Raw genomic sequence first — 21,740 nt, 5'->3', positions numbered from 1 at the left:
TTGTAACGATTTAACACTTCTAAGCTGTTTCCTCCTGGATGTTTGTTTTCAGGTCCAGGGGAGAGTATGGGAATGTGTGCACCTTCTCCACTTCTCTCAAATCGACGTGTTATGGAGCTGTCCAATCATGAGCTTGGAGGGGGAACAGTTGCCTGCTCTACTAATGACAGGAGAGGAAGTGGCACCAGCAGTCTAAGCTCAGCCTACACCGTGAGCCGTCGTTCCTCCATGGCTTCTCCTTACCTGTCCAGCCGACGCTCCAGTGATGGCTCGCAAATGGGAGCAACGGTTGGGGGAGGATGTCACCTTCTGGGCGCAGAACAGGCTGGGGGAGACCCTCTCTCTCCTGAGACCAATCGCAGAGGAGCTCCATGTCCTGGAGGCGGGTTGCCCGGCCTTCCTAATTTAACCCCAGCTCAGCAGTACAGCCTAAAAGCCAAATACGCTGCAGCCACTGGTGGACCACCACCTACTCCTTTACCTAATATGGAGCAGCCAGGTACTCCTGGCAGAAGAGGAGGTGTTTTGAGTGAGTACCATGGTCAGCCTTTGCCTCCTTTCCTTCAGCAAGCTGGTCCTCGTAGGCATAGCACCAACACAGAGTATGGCACCGGTGTTATCTACCCTCACCAAGCTCCAGGTAATAACAACAGGCGAGCCAGTGACCCAGTTCGTGCCGCTGCTGACCCTCAAGCTCTTCCCAAGCGCTTCAATAGCCTTAATAATGTAGCCATGATGGGCCGAAGGAATGCACTGCAACACCGTGGCTCTGACACCAGCCTTGCCCGCCATATGTATTCCCCCCGGCCTCCGAGCATTACGGAGAACGTAATGATGGAAGCTATAGGTATGGAGCCCCACCACGCTGACAACAGGGATCGCTCCATGATGTTGCCACCTGCAGAGAGAAACTTCATGGGATATCAGCAACACAATCACACCCTTGGAGGAGTAGATGGAGGTCCCATTTCAACTCAGCTGTCCCCGAGCCATGATGCCCTGAGCTGCCCCGAGAGGGGTTACATGCAGCGGCAGTACCCGAGCCAGGGAGGGGACGTGACTGCCAGCGCTGGTGTAAATCCAATGGCACAGGCAAGACCTGTTCATTCAGAAGGCATGTCGAATGCACTTCTGCAACAAGCTGAGTACAGTATGAGCAATTGCCAGCTCAGTCCCTCTGGTCCCCATTACCCTAGTGTAGGCCAAGGTGGTGACGCTGGAGGTCCCTGGAATGACACCCATAGCCAGGTCCAAACATCCAGCCATACTCTTCAGAACCAGCAAGCTATGCAGTATTCAGAAACTAGCTTGCACCCACAACAAACGCAGGCTCACTTCAACAATCAAACAGGCCTCTACAGCAGTTCAGATGGAACCCACAAACTCATAATCAAGCCTGAGCAGCAGTTCCACCCTGGGATGGGAGCTGGAGATGCCTGTCAGAGCGCTAAGCTCCATCATCAACGCATGCTTCTGCAGCAAACGCAGGGTTACCCACAACAAACAGGGCAGGTAATGATGAGGAACTCTAACAACCCCAGGTGTGACTTTCAAGGGCCAAACCAAAACCCTTTTCCCAGTGGAGAGGGATTAAGTCTGGGCTGCGCTGGCTCTGCACTGGCTGATGGTCAGAGGTCAGAAACCCCAATGATGCAGGTAAAGGAGATGATGGTGAGGAGTTATGTGCAGTCCCAGCAAGCACTCATGTGGGAGCAGCAGCAAGAGCAGCAGCAGAGTGGATTAAAACCTTCTCCTCTCTCTGACAATATGGATCTGAGTGGTCAGGCAGCGATGATCCAACACAGTCCACAGCACCAAAACCAAAATCTTTATTCCAGCCAGACCTATCCTTACCCCAACCAGAACCTGGTCATGAGTCCTCAGGCCCACAGCCGTGTGCCAAGCTCAGTAACACCTAAAGACCAGCAGATGGCAGGTCTCCAAGGTTCATGTTATAACCAGGAAATGGTGGTCCCCAGACCTCCTCAGGGCCGAAAACCTCTCAGCCGCCAGAGTAGTCTGTCACAGGTGGGAGGAGGCTACCTTGGCAGCCCACCACACCTGAGCCCTGTCCATTCCACTTCCAGTCCCAGGCGAGGCGTTCGACTTCCTCCTGTCCAGCATCCACAGCATCCCCAGAGTGAAATGTTCTCTCCTTCCAACAACAACAACAACGTATACTACTCGGGTCAGATAAACATCGGTATGGAGAAAAACATGGACGCTCAAAACGGGCCTTGTCTTAACCAGCAGCACAGTATGGGGTCCAGTCTGGACCCAGTAGGTGGCACAAAGTCCACCCCTTTGGCTAACTATCCTGAGTCTGGCCCCATTTCAAACGCCCTAGAAAACTTGGACTTGGACAATGCTCGCATAGACTTCACTTCCATCATCGACGATGCCGACTCTTCGTCGTTCAGCGATGTCAACAATCCCATCCAAGATCAACCGGGATCTTCGTCCCAGGCCTCATCCCGCCTCACCACACCCCAGACTTCTGTCAGCTTGGCTGCAGGGTCTGGCCTGTCTAACATGGCTGTGGGCGACATGACATCCATGCTAACCTCACTAGCTGGGGAGAATAAGTACCTGAATACACTGTCTTAGAAGACAACTCCTTGGCAGCTATACAGAAATTAAGGCTAACAATCACACTCTGGCCTTTACCAGGTTAAATGCAACCAGCCTGAGGTTTCAGAAAAGAAAACAAATTCTGTCCCTTAACATGATTTTTCTCTCGTACATTATAAGAAAACTGAGTTGTGTAAAAACAGAAAAAGTTTTAAAACAGAATAAAAATCTGTGCTGTTTTATACCTGTATGCTTTTATATGTAAACTGAACATCTTCCGTATTTTTAAAACCAGGATCCCGAGCTAGCGAGCATCTTTTAATACTTCTCTGGAAAATTTTAGTTGAGACCAAGCTACTATTGTGATCCCTCCACACAGGTCGAAATTTTACAAATCCTCACCCAAAAACCTTAAAACCAAAGGTGCCTGATCAGCGTCTCGCAGTTATCTCCTGCTGCCTCGGTACTCGGTGTTTTTCTGTGCCTGCACACGGAGCTGTTTGCCTGAATGACGCTGAACTTCTTTCTGAACGGGCATTCCAGTCACGTATGGAGCACAGAAGGAAACATGTAAATAAGTTTATACAGCGTGTCATGTATGTGACATTAGGTAATACCCCTGTCTTAATGGACTGCTTGGTTTCTGAAGGCTAATGCTGAGGGATGTCATAGTAAAATGTTTGACAAGTTAAGAGAAAAAATGCTTTTAGTGATCGTGAAATCATTTTTCCTTATCGCTGAGGATTTCTTCCTTATCAGGAGCAACACAGTATGCTACCAGAGCAATGTCAGTATTCCCACACAAACACACTTTCCCCTGCACGTGACCGCACAGAGACACTCAGGATGTGTTTGAATCTTTGGTGTTCATATTACATGTATGTTGTAATTGCCTTTCCAGACAGAGAGTTTGCACTCCACATGTTTACTGTAATTATTCTTAAAGCAGCTGTGTATGTATTTTTTTCCATTTGTGTTCATACAGTGAGCAAAGCTCGAACATAACACGTATCCACAATCCCCACTACATGTCAACATGTGTAATATACTCAAACATCCCTTTACTCAAAGTTAACCTCAACTACAGCTCATATGTGACTCAGCTGAGTATGGTGGGTATTCAAGCTACTGGATACAAATTGACTCAGCTGGTCTGTACAGATTATTAATAGTTGCCTAACTGTTGAGAATCTGAGGTACATTCAGAGTACGGTGCTGCTGCACTTTGGCTCTAATCCCAAAGAGGAGTTGCATGAAAAATGCTGCGTTAATAGTCCACAACAGGGCATCGGCATGAGTGGGTTTTTTTTAAATAAATAATTGCTACCACTGTTGTAAAATCGTCATTTTCTTGGCACACTGAGGTACTTTTGTGCAACTTTTGAGCTGTATGATGCAGAAGTAGGCTGCAGCGCTTTATACGAGAACTAATTTTATACTGTGGCTTTGCACTGACTGCAGCACTGTGTGTCTCCGTCTCTTATTACTAATAACATGAACCTCTTGGTTTTTTTTGACAATAAAGAATATTTGCAGTATTTTTTTAAAATAGTCATTCAAGAACACACCTGACCGTGCCTACACTCAGCAAAGCCACATTAAAGTATTGATGAAGCATTTCACATGACTTTTCAGCTCATAATAATAATGATGCCACTGTAAAGTTTACTAAGCATTAGCAGGAACGGGGGGAGAGTACAATCTACCAAAGACATCTACAAATGAGAAAAACATGCACAAATAGTCTATTTTTAACACAACACTAACACTAGAAATAAGGGCATGAACATTGACTGATAGTGCTATGCTTTAGAATGTATGAAATGTTTTGTAAAAAAAAATTGTCTTTTTATATTAATGAACTTCATGGATGTCGCCTTCTATGTGTGTATTTTTTTATGTAACTGTCACCTTTCATTCTGACTTTTTTGCTGGCAAAAGAATATCACCTGTAGCTACCGAAAATTAAAATAGCAGCAATAACTATATTAGACAAAAGCCCAAGTGTTATATTTTGTGTACAATTTTCTACATTTTTATACATATGTGCTATATTTTACCATTTTATGAATAAACATGTTGAGTTTGGGATGGATGCAGAATGTTTGTGGTCCAACTTTTCTGTTGCATGTTTCTTGTTGTGTGATGCAGTTTTGTTCCACATATGCTCAAATGAGCAATATGGAGTTGTTGTTTTTTGTAGTGCTCATGTGTTGAAGAGTGAATTATGCGTTAAACATGGATCTAGGTTAACAAACAAAATTGTATATAAAGAGGATTTAATATTTGTCCTTGCTACAAGCAGTCTTTTTGTCTGGTGAGTTAATGCAGTGACTCCGTTTCTCCAGTAGAGTGCAGTAGAACATGAGGAGCGTGGGCAGACACTGTAGGCTCTTTAAATTTAATTCTCTGCAAACGAAGACCTGATAGCGTTGCTTGCTGTACTTAATCTGTCACTCCCGCGAGGGTTTAAATGGAATTACTCTTCCAAATTATTCAAATTTGGTCTGTCCAAACGACCAAGCTGAAGGCTCTGGTCCTAAATCATCAGTGTTTTTAATCCCACAGACTGTTTCCATCTAATTGTTTTTATTATTATTAAAACCTCATAGCAGTTATGTGTTATGGGTTTGAGCGGTCTGCTAAGTCGATGAGCAGCGAAACTGGCTGGACTGGCTCTGTGGTCAGTGGGCACTGTGGAAACGCAGTGGTAGATGGTGGTGTGAACATGAGTCAAGAATAGTTTAAGCAGAAAGTCTTTTCCCCCTCAGACTGGAGTAAAATTAGAGAAAACGGAAAAGAAAAGTATATTTCCTCCCTGTAATAAACTTGCGATTATTGCTGTATCCTGGGACTCCACGAGGTATCCTTCCGCCGGGACGAGGAGAACCATGTACACCTGTTCAAACTTCACCTCTAAACACTGAGCGACTGATTAAAAGAAACATTATGAATTTTGGTAAGTTGACCATAAGTCGCAGTTTACGTTATTGTTCATGTTTTGTCGTGAAATCGTTAAAATGCGCCCAACCATAGTCCCAGTCAAAAGGTCAAAACGAAGGCATTCGGTTTTCCTTACAGGCGCGTGAGCTGTAGTAACCATAACGTCATTAAATAAAAGCACCGCGCGAACGAGCCAAACCAGCTAACTGATTTATAACTGACTGCAACTTGTAATAAAGTCACTACAGGCAAACTTTTAAAACTGAAATATTAGAATACCAGTGTCACCTCCTAATAACTACTGGTTACACAGATTTCTCCTCCTTTGACCAAAATAATTTGTCATTTAATCGATTCTTCTTCTTTTTCTTGATAAGCCCGAAAAGCTGATTTACATTACAGAGCTGGCTTTCTAAGATGTTGTCACTACCTTTACTTTCTCCAGTGGCTAATTTTGATCCGGGGCCCCAGTGTGCTTAGACTATATTGGCGTTGCGGTGTTGTGGCATGGCACAGCAGACTCACGGGCAGCCACTACAGCCTGGCAGTGATACTGAAGCTGACTCATTTGCTCCAAGGCAAGGGGAAGTTTTACTGAGGGACTACTGATTTGCACTCTGGCATATCCAGATTTGTGATTTGAAACAATAGCTCTGTTTCCACAGAGGGGTCACATAAGGTGTTTGCAGAAGCATCTATGCTGAGAGAGGACAAAAAGAAGAATTACACTTATAAATAAATGCACATACACATGCACATGTTAGTGCAAAACAAACTTATTTTACCTCGCCCATGTACACTTAAGAGGCCACCTATAGATGCAACTGACAGAGATGGGCTCTATAAAAAGTAGTAAAATTTCACCCTTTTAAAGATAATGCCTTCTAAAAGACTTGAATGGTGCTCATTTTAAAGGATTTACTGCAAAGCTTTAGTGGTTACACTGTAATCTTGCTTGACAAAATGACCAAATCTAAAGCGCACTGACCTGCTCTGATATGCTCAAAATGGGCATTATCCTCTTTCTTCTTTCAGACCAAAGGCTTTGCGAGGCAAAACACGTCTCCTTTCACCAAACCAGAGCGAGTGCGTGTCAAAAAAGAAAAAAATCTAATGTAATAAGTCAGATGGCAGTAATATCAAGATAGTGTTGTTGCTCGTCTGTAATGTGGTCACCATTTTTCTGTGGCGAATGGAAATACCAAAATAAGAACAGAGTTTTTCAAATGCAAAGAAGTGGGCAGCATAATGACTTTTCTCTTTTCTTGTCTTGCCATTCAGAAGAAGGCTTTTCTTTCCCTTTGTCACTTAGACTGGCATATAATTAACTCCTGCTTAATATGCTGTGTAAGGGCTCTCCTCCCCATGCAAGAAGCTTTGAACCCACAGACCACAGATTGGGACAAAACCCCAGTAGGACTGCTTCCTTCGTGTGTGTGTGTGTGTGTGTGTGTGTGTGTGTGTGTGTGTGTGTGTGTGTGTGTGTGTGTGTGTGTGTGTGAGTGTGAGAGAGAGAGAGAGAGAGAGAGAGAGAGAGAGCGGTGTTGTTTAAGCATGACAGGACAAAACTCAAACTATACCACCACAGTGTTGCTCCACCTGGGTGTAGTCAGTTTATGAAAATAAGTGTAATATAGCGCATCTTTTTTTGTTTGTTGAATAGATGCTTTAGCTCAGGCAGCACGTGACCTTCAACCAAAATTTATAACCTGAGTGAAATCACTTCACGTTTTGCTTGGAAAAATCCACCTATCCATCGCATCGACGTGGATGTGGAGGTATTTAAAATTTACAAAAAAAGAAAGAAAGCAGCTCCCAGGACCTCTGAGGCACCTCTGCACCCCTGTGACCCTCATCTGTGCCAAAGTTTATTGCCCCTCCTCATCCACCTCCTCTCCACCCTCTCCTCCATCCATCCTACCACAAAGAGCCATGATGACCCTTGTGTCCTTCTCTTTCTTCTGCCCTGTGCTCCCTCCCCACCTTCAGGATGCCTTCTCTTCCAGAATCCATTAAAGAAAAAAAAAACCTCCTCATGTCATGATGGCAAAGGAATGAAAGGGGAATGTATTTTGGGACGGGGTATAGGTCTTGTTTTAAATGTAAAGTTGAGCTCATGTAGTGTTGGAAAAAGTAACAAGATGGAAGTAATTTGAGTACTATAAAAATGCCTATATATTTCAAATATATCCCTTAAGGCTTATTCTGATTCTTAAAGTCTGCTCATTCTGGTTGGCTACTCCGTTTGCTGTTGGGTTGCCTTCTCGTTAAAAAAAAGTCAGTGTGTATAATCTCCCTTTACTTCTCCATCTTTAGCCTAACTTAATCTGGGTCACTCTGTCAGGTCCCTGTTTGTTTGCCCCACGTGGACTCCCTGCAGCGGGACACATTATGCGCCGTGAAAAGCTACCTGGTCGCTCTTATTATGCGGCAAAGCCACTCAAAGGTGGAGGGGGCAAAAAAAAAAGAAGAGAGAGCCAAGGTAGGGGTCCTGAACGCTACGTTAGAGTTTTATTTCGGATGTTTTTTCAGTTGCAAAACAGATTACGGTGCAGGTTGCAACACAAAAGACTGTCAATGCATCACTTCCTACAGCCATCCCAAGCTGAATAGGGCGCAGGACGGGGTCCACTCCGGGATACTCGGGCGCAGGTGCGACTGCGGCTTGAATAATAGCCAAGCCGTAAAACACGGAGGGGAGGGGGAAGGGGGGGGGGGATGGGCGGTGGAGAGGGGTTATATATACCTGTTGTCATTAACCTGCATTTAGTGTAAAAATGTTGCAGACTGAGCCTATAATTTAGTCCCAGGCAGAGAGCCTACAGATTCAAGTAGAGACGTTGCGCCTACTGTGGTGGCTCCATGAGAAAGGAGCTCACGCTGCAGAGACAGGGAGAGCCTTTCCTGATCAGCTAAATTATAAAAAATTACACCTGCAACGAAGAGAACACTCTTAATCCCATCACCAAATCTCACCATTGTTTTAAAAAAAAATCTTAATAATAACTGGCCCCATAAACAACCCAGCCTAATTCACCTTTAACTGCATTAATAATTTATAACATTTTCATTCATCTCAGCAGCTGTCTTTAGATAATGCATGGAGGAACATTTTCAGTATGGCCAGTATGGCTTTAATTTTTCCCCAATAGATGGAGGCAACGAGGACCTTGTCGCTTTCGGGGTAGAGAGGAGGTGCAAGGGAGCAAATTCGAGATATGCTGTCAAAGTGTAACAGAGTCGGGTCTTTTGTTTTTTGTAACTGTCAGGCTGTATGAGCACTCGGACTGGGGAAGGTGTATGTTTACGATGCCAAGACTGACCTCAGGGCCAGCCTCTGCCGCTGACATCACTCCTTACGGCTCGTCGCCTTCGCTCGCGTGGGAGTCCCATCAAGGTCTGAGGCTCCCGCTGTGACCGAAGGCGATGCTTCTACACCATTCATTCTCAAGGCAGCCACTCAGGACACGCAGTCGCACCGCTCCCCAGACAACTTTTTATTTTTTCCTGAAAATAAACAAAGCCCAAAGATGACAGAAGAAAGTCGGGGAAAGCGTAGGAAACAAGCCAACCCCAGGAGAAACCGAGGTAAGAGGCGTGAAGACGAAAACTTTTTGAAAAAGTTGGTAATGATGTTGGCGTGTTGCTGCAGCGGGCAGGAGCCCTCACTGAGAACTGCGCTCGTTTCTTGTGTGATTTCCAGATGAAAACTACACTTTCTTTTAGCCCCCGTTTAGTGCTGTTCTGTATACTATAATTTCATGCTTCATACGCTTTTTTTCCCTTACATGTCTTGTGAAAGCCTTGCAGATTAATACACAGGGATGAACCGTCAGTTTCTGTCTGGACCACAGGGATTATTCTACCTGGGAATTCAAAACTTGTGGCTGCTCGCTTTTAAGGAAAACTTTTGGACTTTTCTTTACTGATTTAAAAAGAAAAAATCATTTCTAAATAAAAAGAAAAAGCACAAAGAACTATATACAGCCCAATAAACTGTAATGAAGTCGGATAGACTATTTAATTTATTTTCCTTACTAGGAAATCCTTGTTGTCAAACTACATCTTACAGTCCCCCTGTTATGTAGTGCAGTGCGCTTGGCTCGTACGCAACCTCTGACACGCAGTTTAGTTGCTTTTCACGCGGAACGTTAACCTGCTCTGACACTGCAGCTTTCTAGGTTTCAGTTCCCTTATTTTTTACTGTTGGATTTTTTTTAGTTTGCAGCAACTTTTATGCAGTTCGATATTCTTTTGTCTGCTGGTTGTCAAAAATAGACTGTGCAGCATCTGGAGAAAAAGGAAAAGCTTTGAATTAGTGTCCTGCAACTAAAAAGGGTTTTATTTAAAAAAAGAAGAAAATAAAAGTACACATTAAAAAATATGTACATTAAAAAACAAAATTTCTAAATGTGATTCAAAGCAGAAATTCCTTGTGCACAACTCTTCAGCTCTGCTATGGTGCACAGTTAACATTTTTTATCTTTCTCTAATTCTTTTGTGATTATCCATCTTGATTATCAAGAATTAGCTGAAAGTGTCAGTTGACCTTGAGGCTTCAGATCTTGTCAGTCTCTCTGCATGCACTTCCCAAAACTGTTCTAAGAGGAACTTCAAGACTGCATGCTGTATTTAGAAAGTTTGTTAAGACGCTGCTCTGCATGCAGCAAGCAGCACATGTTTGTTTGTCGCTCTTCAGGTGTGTGTATCCTTGCTTCTGTTTGTGAGTTCTGATAGGCACACATTTAAAATAACAGTTGTTCTTCCAGCCTTCTAATAAGGACTGAAAATATATGTTGGAATCAAATCCTACTTCCCTAACCCCGGACTCTAAAATTATCCACAACATTGAACACTGAATGTTTCTCGAACCCTAAATTTAACTTGAAACCCCTTTCTAAATATATCAAATGGAAACCTTAGACTAAAACCTCTGAATTATGCTAATAATAATGGAGTATATGCTGCTGGCACTTCACTGCAGAAAAAGCCATTACTCTAAATGTAAATGAATCCCCAGGACAGAAAGAATTAAGTTGGGTTAGTTTGGGCTCTTTTTTTGTCATCTCAGAGCATATTTTGTCATTAAAAAGTGGCCAGGGCAAGGGCGCACACAAACACATGGATGGAGTTTCTTTTAAGAGCCATCGCAAACCATACACTGCTGTTGTTTGCCTCAGATCTGGCATGCAAGCGCGACAAAGCTAGCTGGTGTAAGGAGTTGGTTTGCTCGTTTATTAGTTTGGTTTAAGTGCTTCCTCATTTTATTCATAAAGGTGTGAATTCTAGCAAAGCGTCACCAGGGTGAGATCCTCTCTGACCGCTCAGCTTTAACGGGTACTCGTGTGTGCATGTGCACACACACACACACTCTCACCTTTGACTGTCACGATGCAGTTTGTCGACCGACTTCACTCTGTTTCACAGATCAACAGCATCACGCTACCGTGAAAGCTATCAGCTAAAAAGCACACTTACTGACAAGGACCTGTCACTTATCAGGCCACCAGAAAAAAACTGTCCAGTTTTTTCTTTTTTTTTTTAAATTCTTGCAGTGATCGTAGAGAAGAGATAAGCATCACCTGCTGTCAGTTTCCAGTAAAATTTATTAAGTAATAGGATCTGAAGAAATGAAGGCATGTTAAAAACGAACAGGAACTGAAAGGAAACTGATTATGAATTGATATTAAGCTTAGTCACATTAACTCATGTTGATGGATGTTTTCCGTGAAACATCTATTTTTAGGCTCTCTTTTGTAATTATTATCAGTGCTTAGTGCACCAACCAGAGTACTTACACAAAGTATAAGCCACAAACACATCAGTGCATGCAAAGAGGGTTTTTTTGCGTGCAACATGCTTGCTGCATGTGCATCCTCATGTTAGAGTGCAGATGTGTGTATTAAAGCAGGATTTGGAATGTGCTGGGCTGGAGGCGGCTGTGCGAGGAGGGAGTTAAAGGTCCTTGATAAAACCAAATGAATTTGGCAGACCCGACTCATAAGACAGAGATCTGGGGATCTCTTCCAAACCAGAAGAAAGAGAAAAAGCACTAACTTTTCTTCCCTCTCCAAGGCGCCCATTGATTATGTCTCTGTCTACCCCAATAAAACCGTCAATGTTCAGCAATATCGAGCAATGTGAGGAAATTACAACTTTTCATTCCTGGCAGATTGGAAACAGTCCCGCGATCAAGACTGGAAACCTATACAGTTAAACCTGTATTTACTGATCTACCAGTTAGAGTGTGAGAATTAATTAGCCGAGAACACAGCCATCAGCTCAACATCAGGCCTCTGTACACAGCCAGTGACACAGATGCTGAAATTGTCGAAGAAGAAGAGTAGTGAAAGGGATCGAGACAGATTTGTGAGAAGTTATTTCAGTTTCTGTAAAACAGACGTAATGAAACAACTCCTCATATCTTATTTTCTCTTATTGCATTTGTTTGGCATAATTTATTCTAACTGTATCTGGGCTTTCCCCTGAGCCATTTCTTGCCAGAACAACATTGTCACATGTGATCAGACTGAATCTTTGCTTTCAGGACCGTGCACACCCTCACAAACATATCTAGTTCTGCTGCTTTGCACTTTATGTTTTGTTGGTTCATTAAAAACCTCACTCTGTCGTTGAGTGGATGTGCCTGTTTAAGAGAAAGCTTTCTCTCTCTCTCCCTTTCTCATTTTCTCCTTTTTTTCAAGTGCCAATATATTTAAACTCCTTTCCCCCCTTTCTTCTTTCTCCTTCATTGATTTCCAAACCCCAGTCTTTGTATGCAGCTGGGGCCCAGCTGTGTGTCTTTGACTGTGTATGTGTGCGCATACGTGTGTTTGTGTGGGTTTTTCTGGCACACCGCTGCCACAGTGAGCATAGCACACTGTACACAAAGGATTTGAGCAACAAAAAAAAAAAGAAAGAAAAAGGAGAGACTGGGGGGGGGGGGGGAAGCGTTGGAACGTTAAAGGCTGACGTGCTTGTACTGTACAGAGCGGAGGGGCTGGGCCTTTTGGACCGAGCCTACTTTAATGGCAGATGTATCGGCGCTCTGGGATGAGGGGTGGGGAGAGCGAGACAGCAATGAAGAGCTCAGGCACCACAGTTTATTACCAGGACTCTTCAAGGGGCTCAGCTCAGGCGTCAGAACCAGCGGGTGGGAGGGACAGAAGAAGACGAGAAGAGAGGAAGATGACAGAGGTGGGGAAATGATGGGGTTGACAGAGACGGTGAAAACAGCTCTTCGGTTATAAAAGATGAGATGTAGGGTTTGAGGGGTGTGTAGGGTAGAAACAGAGGAGTCACGATGGGCGATGGATCAAGGACAATCTAAGCGTTTCCTTGTTTGTTTCTCAAACGTTCCCACAGCTCCAAGTGTCACAGATTTCTCCCGTTCTTGCTCTGCGTGTTTGATACCCGATCTACACGGCAGAAATGGGGAATCCCTTGATTGAGTCCCTCTGGAATTTTTAAACATGCTCATTCAATTATTGCTCATTCTGATGTTTCCTACAAAGCCAAGCCGCCAAAACAGTCTCATGTCTTACTGTACGTTCATGCCGCACGACTGCCATAGCAGGGATCCTCTCCAGCAGCGATTACTTGGAAAATATTGCCACTGCAATGATTAATTAATGCAGTGCCGTGGTTTCTTCCAATTTTTTTCAGCTGTTACAAAAGCGTCCCTTTCAGGGTATGGCAACAAAAAGTATGCAATTAATTTGGAATCGCTGGGAGATGCTTGCAGTAATGAGGGTTTCATTCAAACTGCACCACTCTGATTCTTTTGTAGAAAAATTGCAACTCCGTTGTAGTTATGAAGAGGCCTCGGTAGACGGAAACTCGAGAAGTGAGTGTATGTCTGTGGATCACACGTTTCAACTGTAAGATAACACTGCTGGCCACAAAGCATATGAGGTGTGTATGCATGTGTGTGTGTTTGTGTGTGTTTGTGTGTGTATATATATATAGGTGACTGGGCATGTACTTATCACATATTTAACAACAACTGTATTTTCACATTGGAGATTCGAGAAAGTTTAACACACTGTATACCCTGATGCTGCAAATCGATTACCTTCAGTACATTTGCAGTCTTATTATTATGTTCTTTGACATTGCTTTGGCACTGCTCCTCAACATCAAGTCTATTTGTGGATCTTCTTTTACTGCAGGCAGCCTGCGTTTGTGTGTTTGATATGCTGCACATGTTTGACAGAAAAAAGAGGTTAAAACTATCCAGATAGGCAGGCTCTCTGCATACACTTTATAGATATGTGCTGTTTTTATCACACCTCAAATTAAATTTGGAAACCCTGCTTCAGCTGTCATGTATTACAAGGGCCAGATGGGTGGCAGAGAAAGAGAGAGGAGAGTCAGAAAAAGAGACAGGGAGAGAAATGAGAGCAGCCTGGCAGGCAGGAAGGCCCCCTCAGCTGGCTGAGAGCGTGCCAGTATATAAAGGAAGCAGGGCAGGAGATTGAATGAGGAATAGTTTGATATGAGGTCGAGAGATGGACAGTATTTGTGGGCTCTGCCTTGATCACCGCTAAGGCGAGGCCACATAACACCTGCCAAAAAACACTGTCTGTGGATTCATCAGTTTAACACTTTTTTCTTCTTTTTAATCGCTTTTCATCTGTTCTTGACAGAGTTTACTTTTTTTTGCAGGGGAGGAGGGGGGGGGGGGTAGGTTTTTAATGTCTTTAAGATGAATATTAGTCAGTGCTTAACTCATTTCTGGTGACTAAAAATGTTGTTTCATTACCACAGTATTGCAATAGATAGGTTAACCCTTGTGTGGTGTTCGTATTTTTGTTACTCAGCCAGTGTTCATGGGTCTGGTGGACCCGCTAGAGTTTTGGCTTTCCAAATTAACACTATCAAACAATTTTATGTTAAATTACTCAACAGATGTTTACTTCATCCCAATTACAAGACATATGAACAGCAAACATGGTTAATTTTTTCCCTTTACCTTTGTTAGATCACATTTATGAATTAATGTGCTTCTCGTTTTTCTTTTATATAAAATGTTATAAATAAATCAGTTATAATCAAGTGGAGTGAGTGGAAAGACACAACACATTTACACGTGAAAAAATAATTAATTGTTTAATTTTTCTTTTGAAAAAAACTGAACACGGGTCTCACAGACCCGAACACCATACAAGGGTTAAACACGTGGTGCATGTGAACTGCAAGTAGAGAGTCTAAAGTACATAAAGATTGGTAAAAGGAATTAAAGGAGCTGTGGTTTACCATAGTGCTGTTTTGGTATTCCTTATGTGTTACTCAGAACTTTGTAGTTGTGTTTACCATGACCTGGGGGCAGTGTCAAAAATATGATGAGCCTGTTCATGCCATTGTTGATCTTTTAGCCTGGCTCCTGCCAACGGAAAACCAAGTGCAAAACAACAAAATCAATAACAAGGAAAACTTTCCTCTGCAGCTTGTCTTTGCCTCTCATCTGAGCTTTTTTTTTAGCATTTTATTTTCTCCTTTTAAAAAAATTTCACTTCTTTATCGATCTGTTGTTACTCCATCTGTATAAACTCTGCATTGGTTAAATTCCCAAAATTCTTCTCTATGAATAAAAACCATAAATCCAGCTTAATTATTTTTTTTTTTAACTGTGTATGTAGCTTTAAAATGCTGCATTATTATGTGGTGTAAATGCTACAGTACTGTGCACTAGTCTTGCACCACCACACATTTATTTATCTTTTGCTAGAAAAATGCAAAATAAGTGCAGCAATTTATTGAAACATTAGCAAGCAAACATAAACAAAATACTATATATATCCATCCATCCATCCATCGTCATCCGCTTTATCCAGGGTCGGGTCGCGGGGGCAGCAGCCTAAGCAAAGAGGCCCAGACCTCCCTCTCCCCAGCCACCTCCTCCAGCTTGTCCGGGGGAATACCAAGGCGTTCCCAGGCCAGCCGAGAGATATAATCTCTCCAGCGTGTCCTGGGTCTGCCCCGGGGCCTCCTCCCGGTGGGACATGCCTGGAACACCTCACCCAGGAGGCGCCCAGGGGGCATCCTTGTCAGATGCCCGAACCCCCTCAGCTGGCTCCTTTCGATGTGGAGCAGCAGCTGCTCTACTCTGAGCCCCTCCCGGATGGCCGAACTTCTCACCCTATCTCTAAGGGAGAGGCCAGCCACCCTTCGGAGGAAGCTCATTTCTGCCGCTTGTATCCGCGATCTCGTTCTTTCGGTCACTACCCACAGCTCGTGGCCATAGGTGAGGGTAGGGACGTAGCTCGACCGGTAAATTGAGAGCTTCGCTTTTACACTCAGCTCCCTCTTCACCACGACGGACCGGTGCAACGTCCGCATTACTGCAGCTGCATATATATATATATATATATATATATATATATATATATAGTTTGTAAAATCCTAACAAGCTTAAGTAGTCTTCAGGAAAAGGTCTCCGGGCATCTTGGAGTACATGCAAAGCTCTTCTTTGGAGGTTTCTTCCTTTTTGTTCTGATCTCTGTCAGGACCAAACTGTTTCCGGGCTCAGAGGAGGCCAGTCCATAACTGATAGTGTTGCATTGTGTGTTTTCGATCCAGGTATGCTTTTACTGCATTGTCAGTGTGTTTGGGTTTGTTGTAATGCTGAAAAATGTTTTTGCCAGCCAAGTGCTTTCCACATGGTATTGCACGGTGGAGCAAAATCTGACTAAATATTTCTGCATTTATCATTTATAATATAACCTCTATCCCCTACACCATGTATTGATAGTCATGTGCTTTTTGTGCTGAGGTGTTTTTTCTGTTATCAAACTGTTCTCCCACTAGGAGCTCAGTCTGAGTGGAGTTTTTTTCTCCTCCTCTTACCTCATGTTATGTATTTTCGTTGTTTTTTTCCTATCAGCCTACCTTTCTGACATGTCTCCCCAATGTGATGTTTGTGTAAAGTTGGTCAGAAGGTTCCTTTGTAAGTGTGCATGCGCCATTAGCGTGCTGCCTGCTGTAACCCTAATTTCCTTCAGGATTAATAAAGTATTCTGATTCTGATTCTGACCACTGACTGAAATCCAGACCTGAACCATGACAGAGCCTCCACCGTAGACAATCGCTGTTGTACTTCTGTCCTATTGTCACAGACTATCAGTCCAGTTCTTGCCTACCTCAGCCTTGTCTCCCTGTTTCCCTTTCTTAAGAATGCTCTTAGTCCACTTCTGACGAGGCTTCAGTGAACAGTTAATGCATACGTTTTGGTTTTTTTTGCTTGTTTTGTTCTTTTCCGGACTGTCACTTCTTCTTTTCTTCTTGTCCAGTTTCTGAAAAATGTGTTTTAGGACACACTGCACACCACGCCAAGATATGCAAAGTTTTCAGCTAATGGCTCTCTGGGAATCACCTCATTAGTGGAAAAAATATTATTCTTTCAGAATGTGTTACTTTTGGCCCTCTTTTGCCAATTCAGCTAAATAAATCAGAACAAATTACGTGCTTTTGTTACTAAAAACAAAGTGTCTAAAAATACAATTTGTAATTGTCTCTTTGCTAAGTTGTCTGTTATGTGTAAACATAACACTTCAGTTAGTGACCTTTGTTTTGCTTGAATGATTCATTAGCGGCCTAAAAAAGCATTCCTCTGAAAATGGTCAGGTGCAAGGACTTGAGTGAAACTGAGTAAAACAACACTGATAGACCCTCAGAAAGCCCAGTGTGTGGCTCTGTGTGGCTCCTTGGATGCAAAATGTAAGAAATGAGGGGTGGCTCAAGATTTTTGCACAGTACTGCACATGTTTGAAATACCCAGACTAGTGCTGTAACTAAGGAATACTTTATCATCGGTTAATCTGTGAGTTGTTGTTGTTTATTTTTTGTTCCACACTGCAGTACCTCTTCACAAAAGGGCCTTCTAACAAGCCAGGACTGACAACAAGAACGCATGGGAAAGTTCAACTCCCTCTCTCTGTACCTGTGATCACCTGGTACCACCTATATCTGCCCTGCACATCAATCTCTCTGGTGTACACACACACACACACACAGTCACTTGGTAGGGAGTAAACATTCCTCACCTGTGGAATGAATGCCCACCTGTAACAGTCGAGGCTTTCGGTGTTTGAAACGCTGATATCAATCACACTCCCTTTAGCTCACTCTTTGGGTTTCTTTTGCGAGTGGAAGAAACCCTGAGCCTCTCCATCATTTACTTTAGAGATGGTGAATGCATTTCCTCTGCACAGCAAAAATTCATGTTATCAGTCAAGTGATTTTGCATACATAGGAGTAAACATGATAAGGTCGCAACTGGAAATCTTAGAAAAGTAATGAGATGCCCGTTCTTGCAAAGCCGTATGTTTTTTAAACGCCATGTTTTCGGACGTGGTCAGTCCAAAACACTCTGGTCAAACTTGCCTCACATGGAGCAAAGATGCATGCTAGAATTATACACTATGAGATCATGCGAACTAGGCTTAAGCTCAGGTATGATAAAGAACATGATGCATACACCGGACGTATTATGGGCTAGAAAGGAAGCAGTGCAGCGTGTATTGGTTCAATCTCTCATTTATCATCATGTAACAGTCTACTAGATAGTCTTATCTCATCCTTTTTTTTTTTTTGCAGAATTTCTGGTGGTATGTGACAGGTTGCAAAATTGCCAAAACGGGGAAGGTTTTTAATCATAAGGGCCGGTTACTCATAAAAGAAAAATGGAAAGTCAGAGTTAAAAAAAATATATATATATTTTAAAGTTGTACAAAATCAATTTCTTTTTCCTTTTTAGTTGCACAGTGAACTTTGGTACCTCAGGGAAGCAGCGTAGTTATGATTATAGAGTGCATGTGTGCAGCACTGCAGGAGGGATGCAAGGGGAAATAAGTCATAAGGCACCCTGGGAGCTTATCAGAGGGAGGTAACATCACTTAAATGATACAAGTAATCGGTAGGTGCGAATGTGTCCAGGCCTCATCCTGGGACGAGACTGAGATTTGAAAGCTTTACTTTTGTGAATTCATTAACTGTCAATCCACAGATTTTAAACTTTTACTGTCGTCCCTCATTCCCCTCAGTCGTTGGTTCTTTCTTCCTGCTCTTTATCATCCCCTCGGTTCTCCTGTATCGCTGTTACCACATATCTCACTTTCCCGTTTTTATCCATTTCTTTTCTTTATTTGATCCTCCTCTCTCCCTGTCGTCTGCTCCACCCAACCCGGGCTCCCCCAATGCTGTACGGTCGCCATCATGTCCCCCCCTCTCCGAGTGCCTCCCCTGTCCCACTGACACCACACGCTGCTCCCATCCCCCGAAAACCACTTCAAACAGCCAGCGCCATCAAAGACCACAGTCAGTCAGCCAGGCAGTCAGCCAGGCAGCCAGTAAGGCAGCCAGTCAGCGAGCCTTCTGCTTTGACTTAAAATTACTGTCGTCCCAGTCGCAAGGCTGCTTTCCTCTTCTGATACACATCAAAGATCCTCTTAAACTCCCCAAGTTTGCTTTTTAAACGTTTTCCTTGTTGAGTCTTTTTTTATGCACATTATTTCACTCGTCGAGGTTTTACACTCTCTCTCTTCTTGCCTCTTTTTTTCTAAAACGTGGGCCAGGTCAGTAATGACATGCACACACTTTCTTGTGTGGTTCTGCTGCCTTTGCATTTTTTCTCTGTGACTTTAATTAGTTTCTTTTTTAAGGAGTTGGTTTTCAGGCCTCTTCTGCGCAACAGCACACACACACTCGCACATACGGCACGTATCAAGTGGCAAGCAACCAGTATTCGCATGTGTGTAAATTAATATGCAGTATGATTCATAAATCTTACTAATGAGAACTGCGTAACCACAGAACGACCAGTTTAATAGCGCGTGCTTTTCTTTTTTGTCTGCATCTATTGACGTGTGCGCGCTTCAAGGACAGAAAAAGTGACAAAAGAAAGCCGGTCAGGGCAGAGGGGGAGACGATTTTGTTCACGGGCGTGTGCAATTTAGAGAAAGGCCAAAAAATAAAGCAGAGCGGCACGTTTTTTTTTTCTTTTTGCTATGATGACGTCACATTTTGTCACTTGATAGTTGATAGTTTGGTGTCATAATCGCTCATTTGGGGGATTTGTAATGCCAACATAGGCCAGAGGATGGCGCCACATTTGTATGTTAGGTATGTCTCATCAGCAGGCTGTCTGAACAGAAGAAAATGTATTATTACAAAGCTTGATTAAGACATGTTATTGGATATTATACTTTTTCTACTATTTTTCACTTTTGAATGTGAAGCTGATCAGTCCTTTTGTCAGCTATAGAAGCAGTTCAGTGTGTTTCTGCAGTGGCGAATACCACTGTGGGCTGTGTTCTGATCTTTCAGAACTTAATGGGGTGGGTTCCTCAGAAGTGTATTCTGTTTTAAATCTGCTTTAAGTGCTCAGATTAAGGAATTTTGATCTTTTCTTAATACTAAATCATGCAAAACACCTCTAACACATCTTATATACAGATGTTTTAAGTCAGTGGGATACCAGACATACTTGTTTCCCCCTCAAAACAAATCTCATGGAGTGAGTAACTCAACGTTGCTGCTTGAGTTGAACTAACCAAATCCCACATTGCATAACTGTTAAGCTCAAAGAGAAGTTTTATTTAGTGTTTATCCCTATTAAAAAACTTCAGAACCTTTGTATCCCCGTCAGGGAATGTTTTAATATTCAAAAGGAGCCACTATTGTGTGGTTTCTTGCGCCAACGTACAAAATAAAGAGCCACATCTGAAGTCTGGAACAGTCCCTGAGCATTTTCATGTGTCAGAAAAAAGAGGGAAAACAAATTTGGAGGGGGCAGACTGGGATATTTATAGAGTGGTGTGAGAGTCTTTGCAATGACAGGAGTCTAATGAAGCACAGTTTGGGTTTTGATTCACAATGTGGTGAGCGCGTGGGTCCCCCCGTGACCGTTTCTGCATTCCAGCACCGATCCCTCGGCACACGGAAACCGCGCCACAGGAGGAGGCGAAGGGCCAACTCGAAATAACGTGTTCCTCTAACCGAGCTAACCTTTCTCACCAGCTCCGTTCTGAGTTGCAGCAGATGCACACAGAGTGCGATGGCAGCAAAGCATAATTCATGCATACACAAACACGCTCTCGCACACAGCATGTATGCAGTTGTGAAGTCAACTTGTCACTAGCGGTGAGTCACTGACACACCAAGTGAGTCAAAAAGGGCAATTTAGCCTGACAAAGTTGGGAAGTCCAGAATGATGGTGGCAGTGTGTCACTTTCTAACTTTAGTAGGTCACTTTCTGATTGTCTCGTGTGGGCCTTATTATCATTTTGGAATCAAAACAATGAAAACGGACCTACAAAAGCTCAACTGGGGTCAATTGCTGTGAACAGTGAATACTGTGGACTTGAATATGTAATCTACGTAAATGTGCAGTTTTGCCTTTTGCTCTAGTTCCTAATATATAGATAGATTTTTTTAAACTACTATTTAGTACATCTGACTCTTTCTCTTTACTGTGTGGCATGCAGCACTGCAAAAAGAGGGTCACTGATGCAGAAACCTCTTTTGCTTTGAAGGTAAAAGTCTGTGTCAGTCAAGGTAACATTGTTTTCTTTGATAAATGTCACTGCGGTGGTCGGGAGGACAGGTAAACACGGTGGCAAACATGCAGGCAGCAGCATACAGGAAACCTCCAAAGGAAGACGACAGACAACCACAAAGCCTTGTTGCACACCTCTTCATACCACACCTTGCCTCATTTTTGCAAAGAGGAAAACTGATTGCTACATTTTCGCATACATAATGCAAAAAACAATGTGATTCTGTTCGATGAACCGCAAAATTTGCTCAAGTCATTTTTAACTCGAGTTGCTTTAATAGTTTTCAGGGCCCATTTATTTGGCTTTTTATTTGCACGCAGAGGCTAAAATGTGAGGCAGAGGTGCTGCTCTTCCTCTTGTTCTTCTTCTACTTTTTTTCATTTACCTCCTGCTCTGTTGTTCCTTCAGCATTCATGAAAACACACAAAGTGACTAACCCAGAATGGCAAGGTGCCGCTGCGGTGTGTTTCAGGTTATGCGTGCATTGTCTATAACTAAGTTAAAGCAGCATTCTTTATAAAGCGACGTTACCCATCTTAGAGGATAGAAATTGTTGTATTGAGACACTCAATGATTTATAACCCTTCTTCCTGAAACTTGTAAAGCTGTTAACTTTTAAGTTCTTGTTAAAGCAGCTGTCAACTCTGTGCTTAAAATCATATAAGATCA

The 21,740-nt window shown here is 43.0% G+C and overlaps 2 protein-coding genes across 5 annotated transcripts in view; both read left to right on the top strand.

Moving 5' to 3' along the window:
• The window catches only part of gli1 (GLI family zinc finger 1), a 53,111-nt gene extending 48,088 nt beyond the window's left edge, over positions 1-5,023 (top strand). For all 3 annotated transcript variants that reach the window (XM_026166789.1, XM_026166788.1, XM_026166790.1), the window contains one exon: positions 53-5,023. In XM_026166789.1, the coding sequence (XP_026022574.1) occupies positions 53-2,607 (2,555 nt within the window). In that variant the 3' untranslated portion in view covers positions 2,608-5,023. The remainder of the gene's footprint in view (positions 1-52) is intronic.
• Positions 5,024-8,843: 3,820 nt separating this feature from the next.
• Positions 8,844-21,740, top strand: part of LOC113021925 (zinc finger E-box-binding homeobox 1) — a 28,525-nt gene continuing 15,628 nt past the window's right edge. For both annotated transcript variants that reach the window (XM_026166787.1, XM_026166786.1), the window contains exon 1: positions 8,844-9,102. In XM_026166787.1, coding sequence (XP_026022572.1) covers positions 9,045-9,102 — 58 coding nt within the window. In that variant the 5' untranslated portion in view covers positions 8,844-9,044. The remainder of the gene's footprint in view (positions 9,103-21,740) is intronic.

The sequence above is a fragment of the Astatotilapia calliptera genome, chromosome 5 (genome assembly GCF_900246225.1).
Source record: "Astatotilapia calliptera chromosome 5, fAstCal1.2, whole genome shotgun sequence".
Taxonomy (NCBI): domain Eukaryota; kingdom Metazoa; phylum Chordata; class Actinopteri; order Cichliformes; family Cichlidae; genus Astatotilapia; species Astatotilapia calliptera.
The sequence above is the reverse complement of the archived record's forward strand: the minus strand, read 5'-3'. Positions and strand labels throughout refer to the sequence as shown.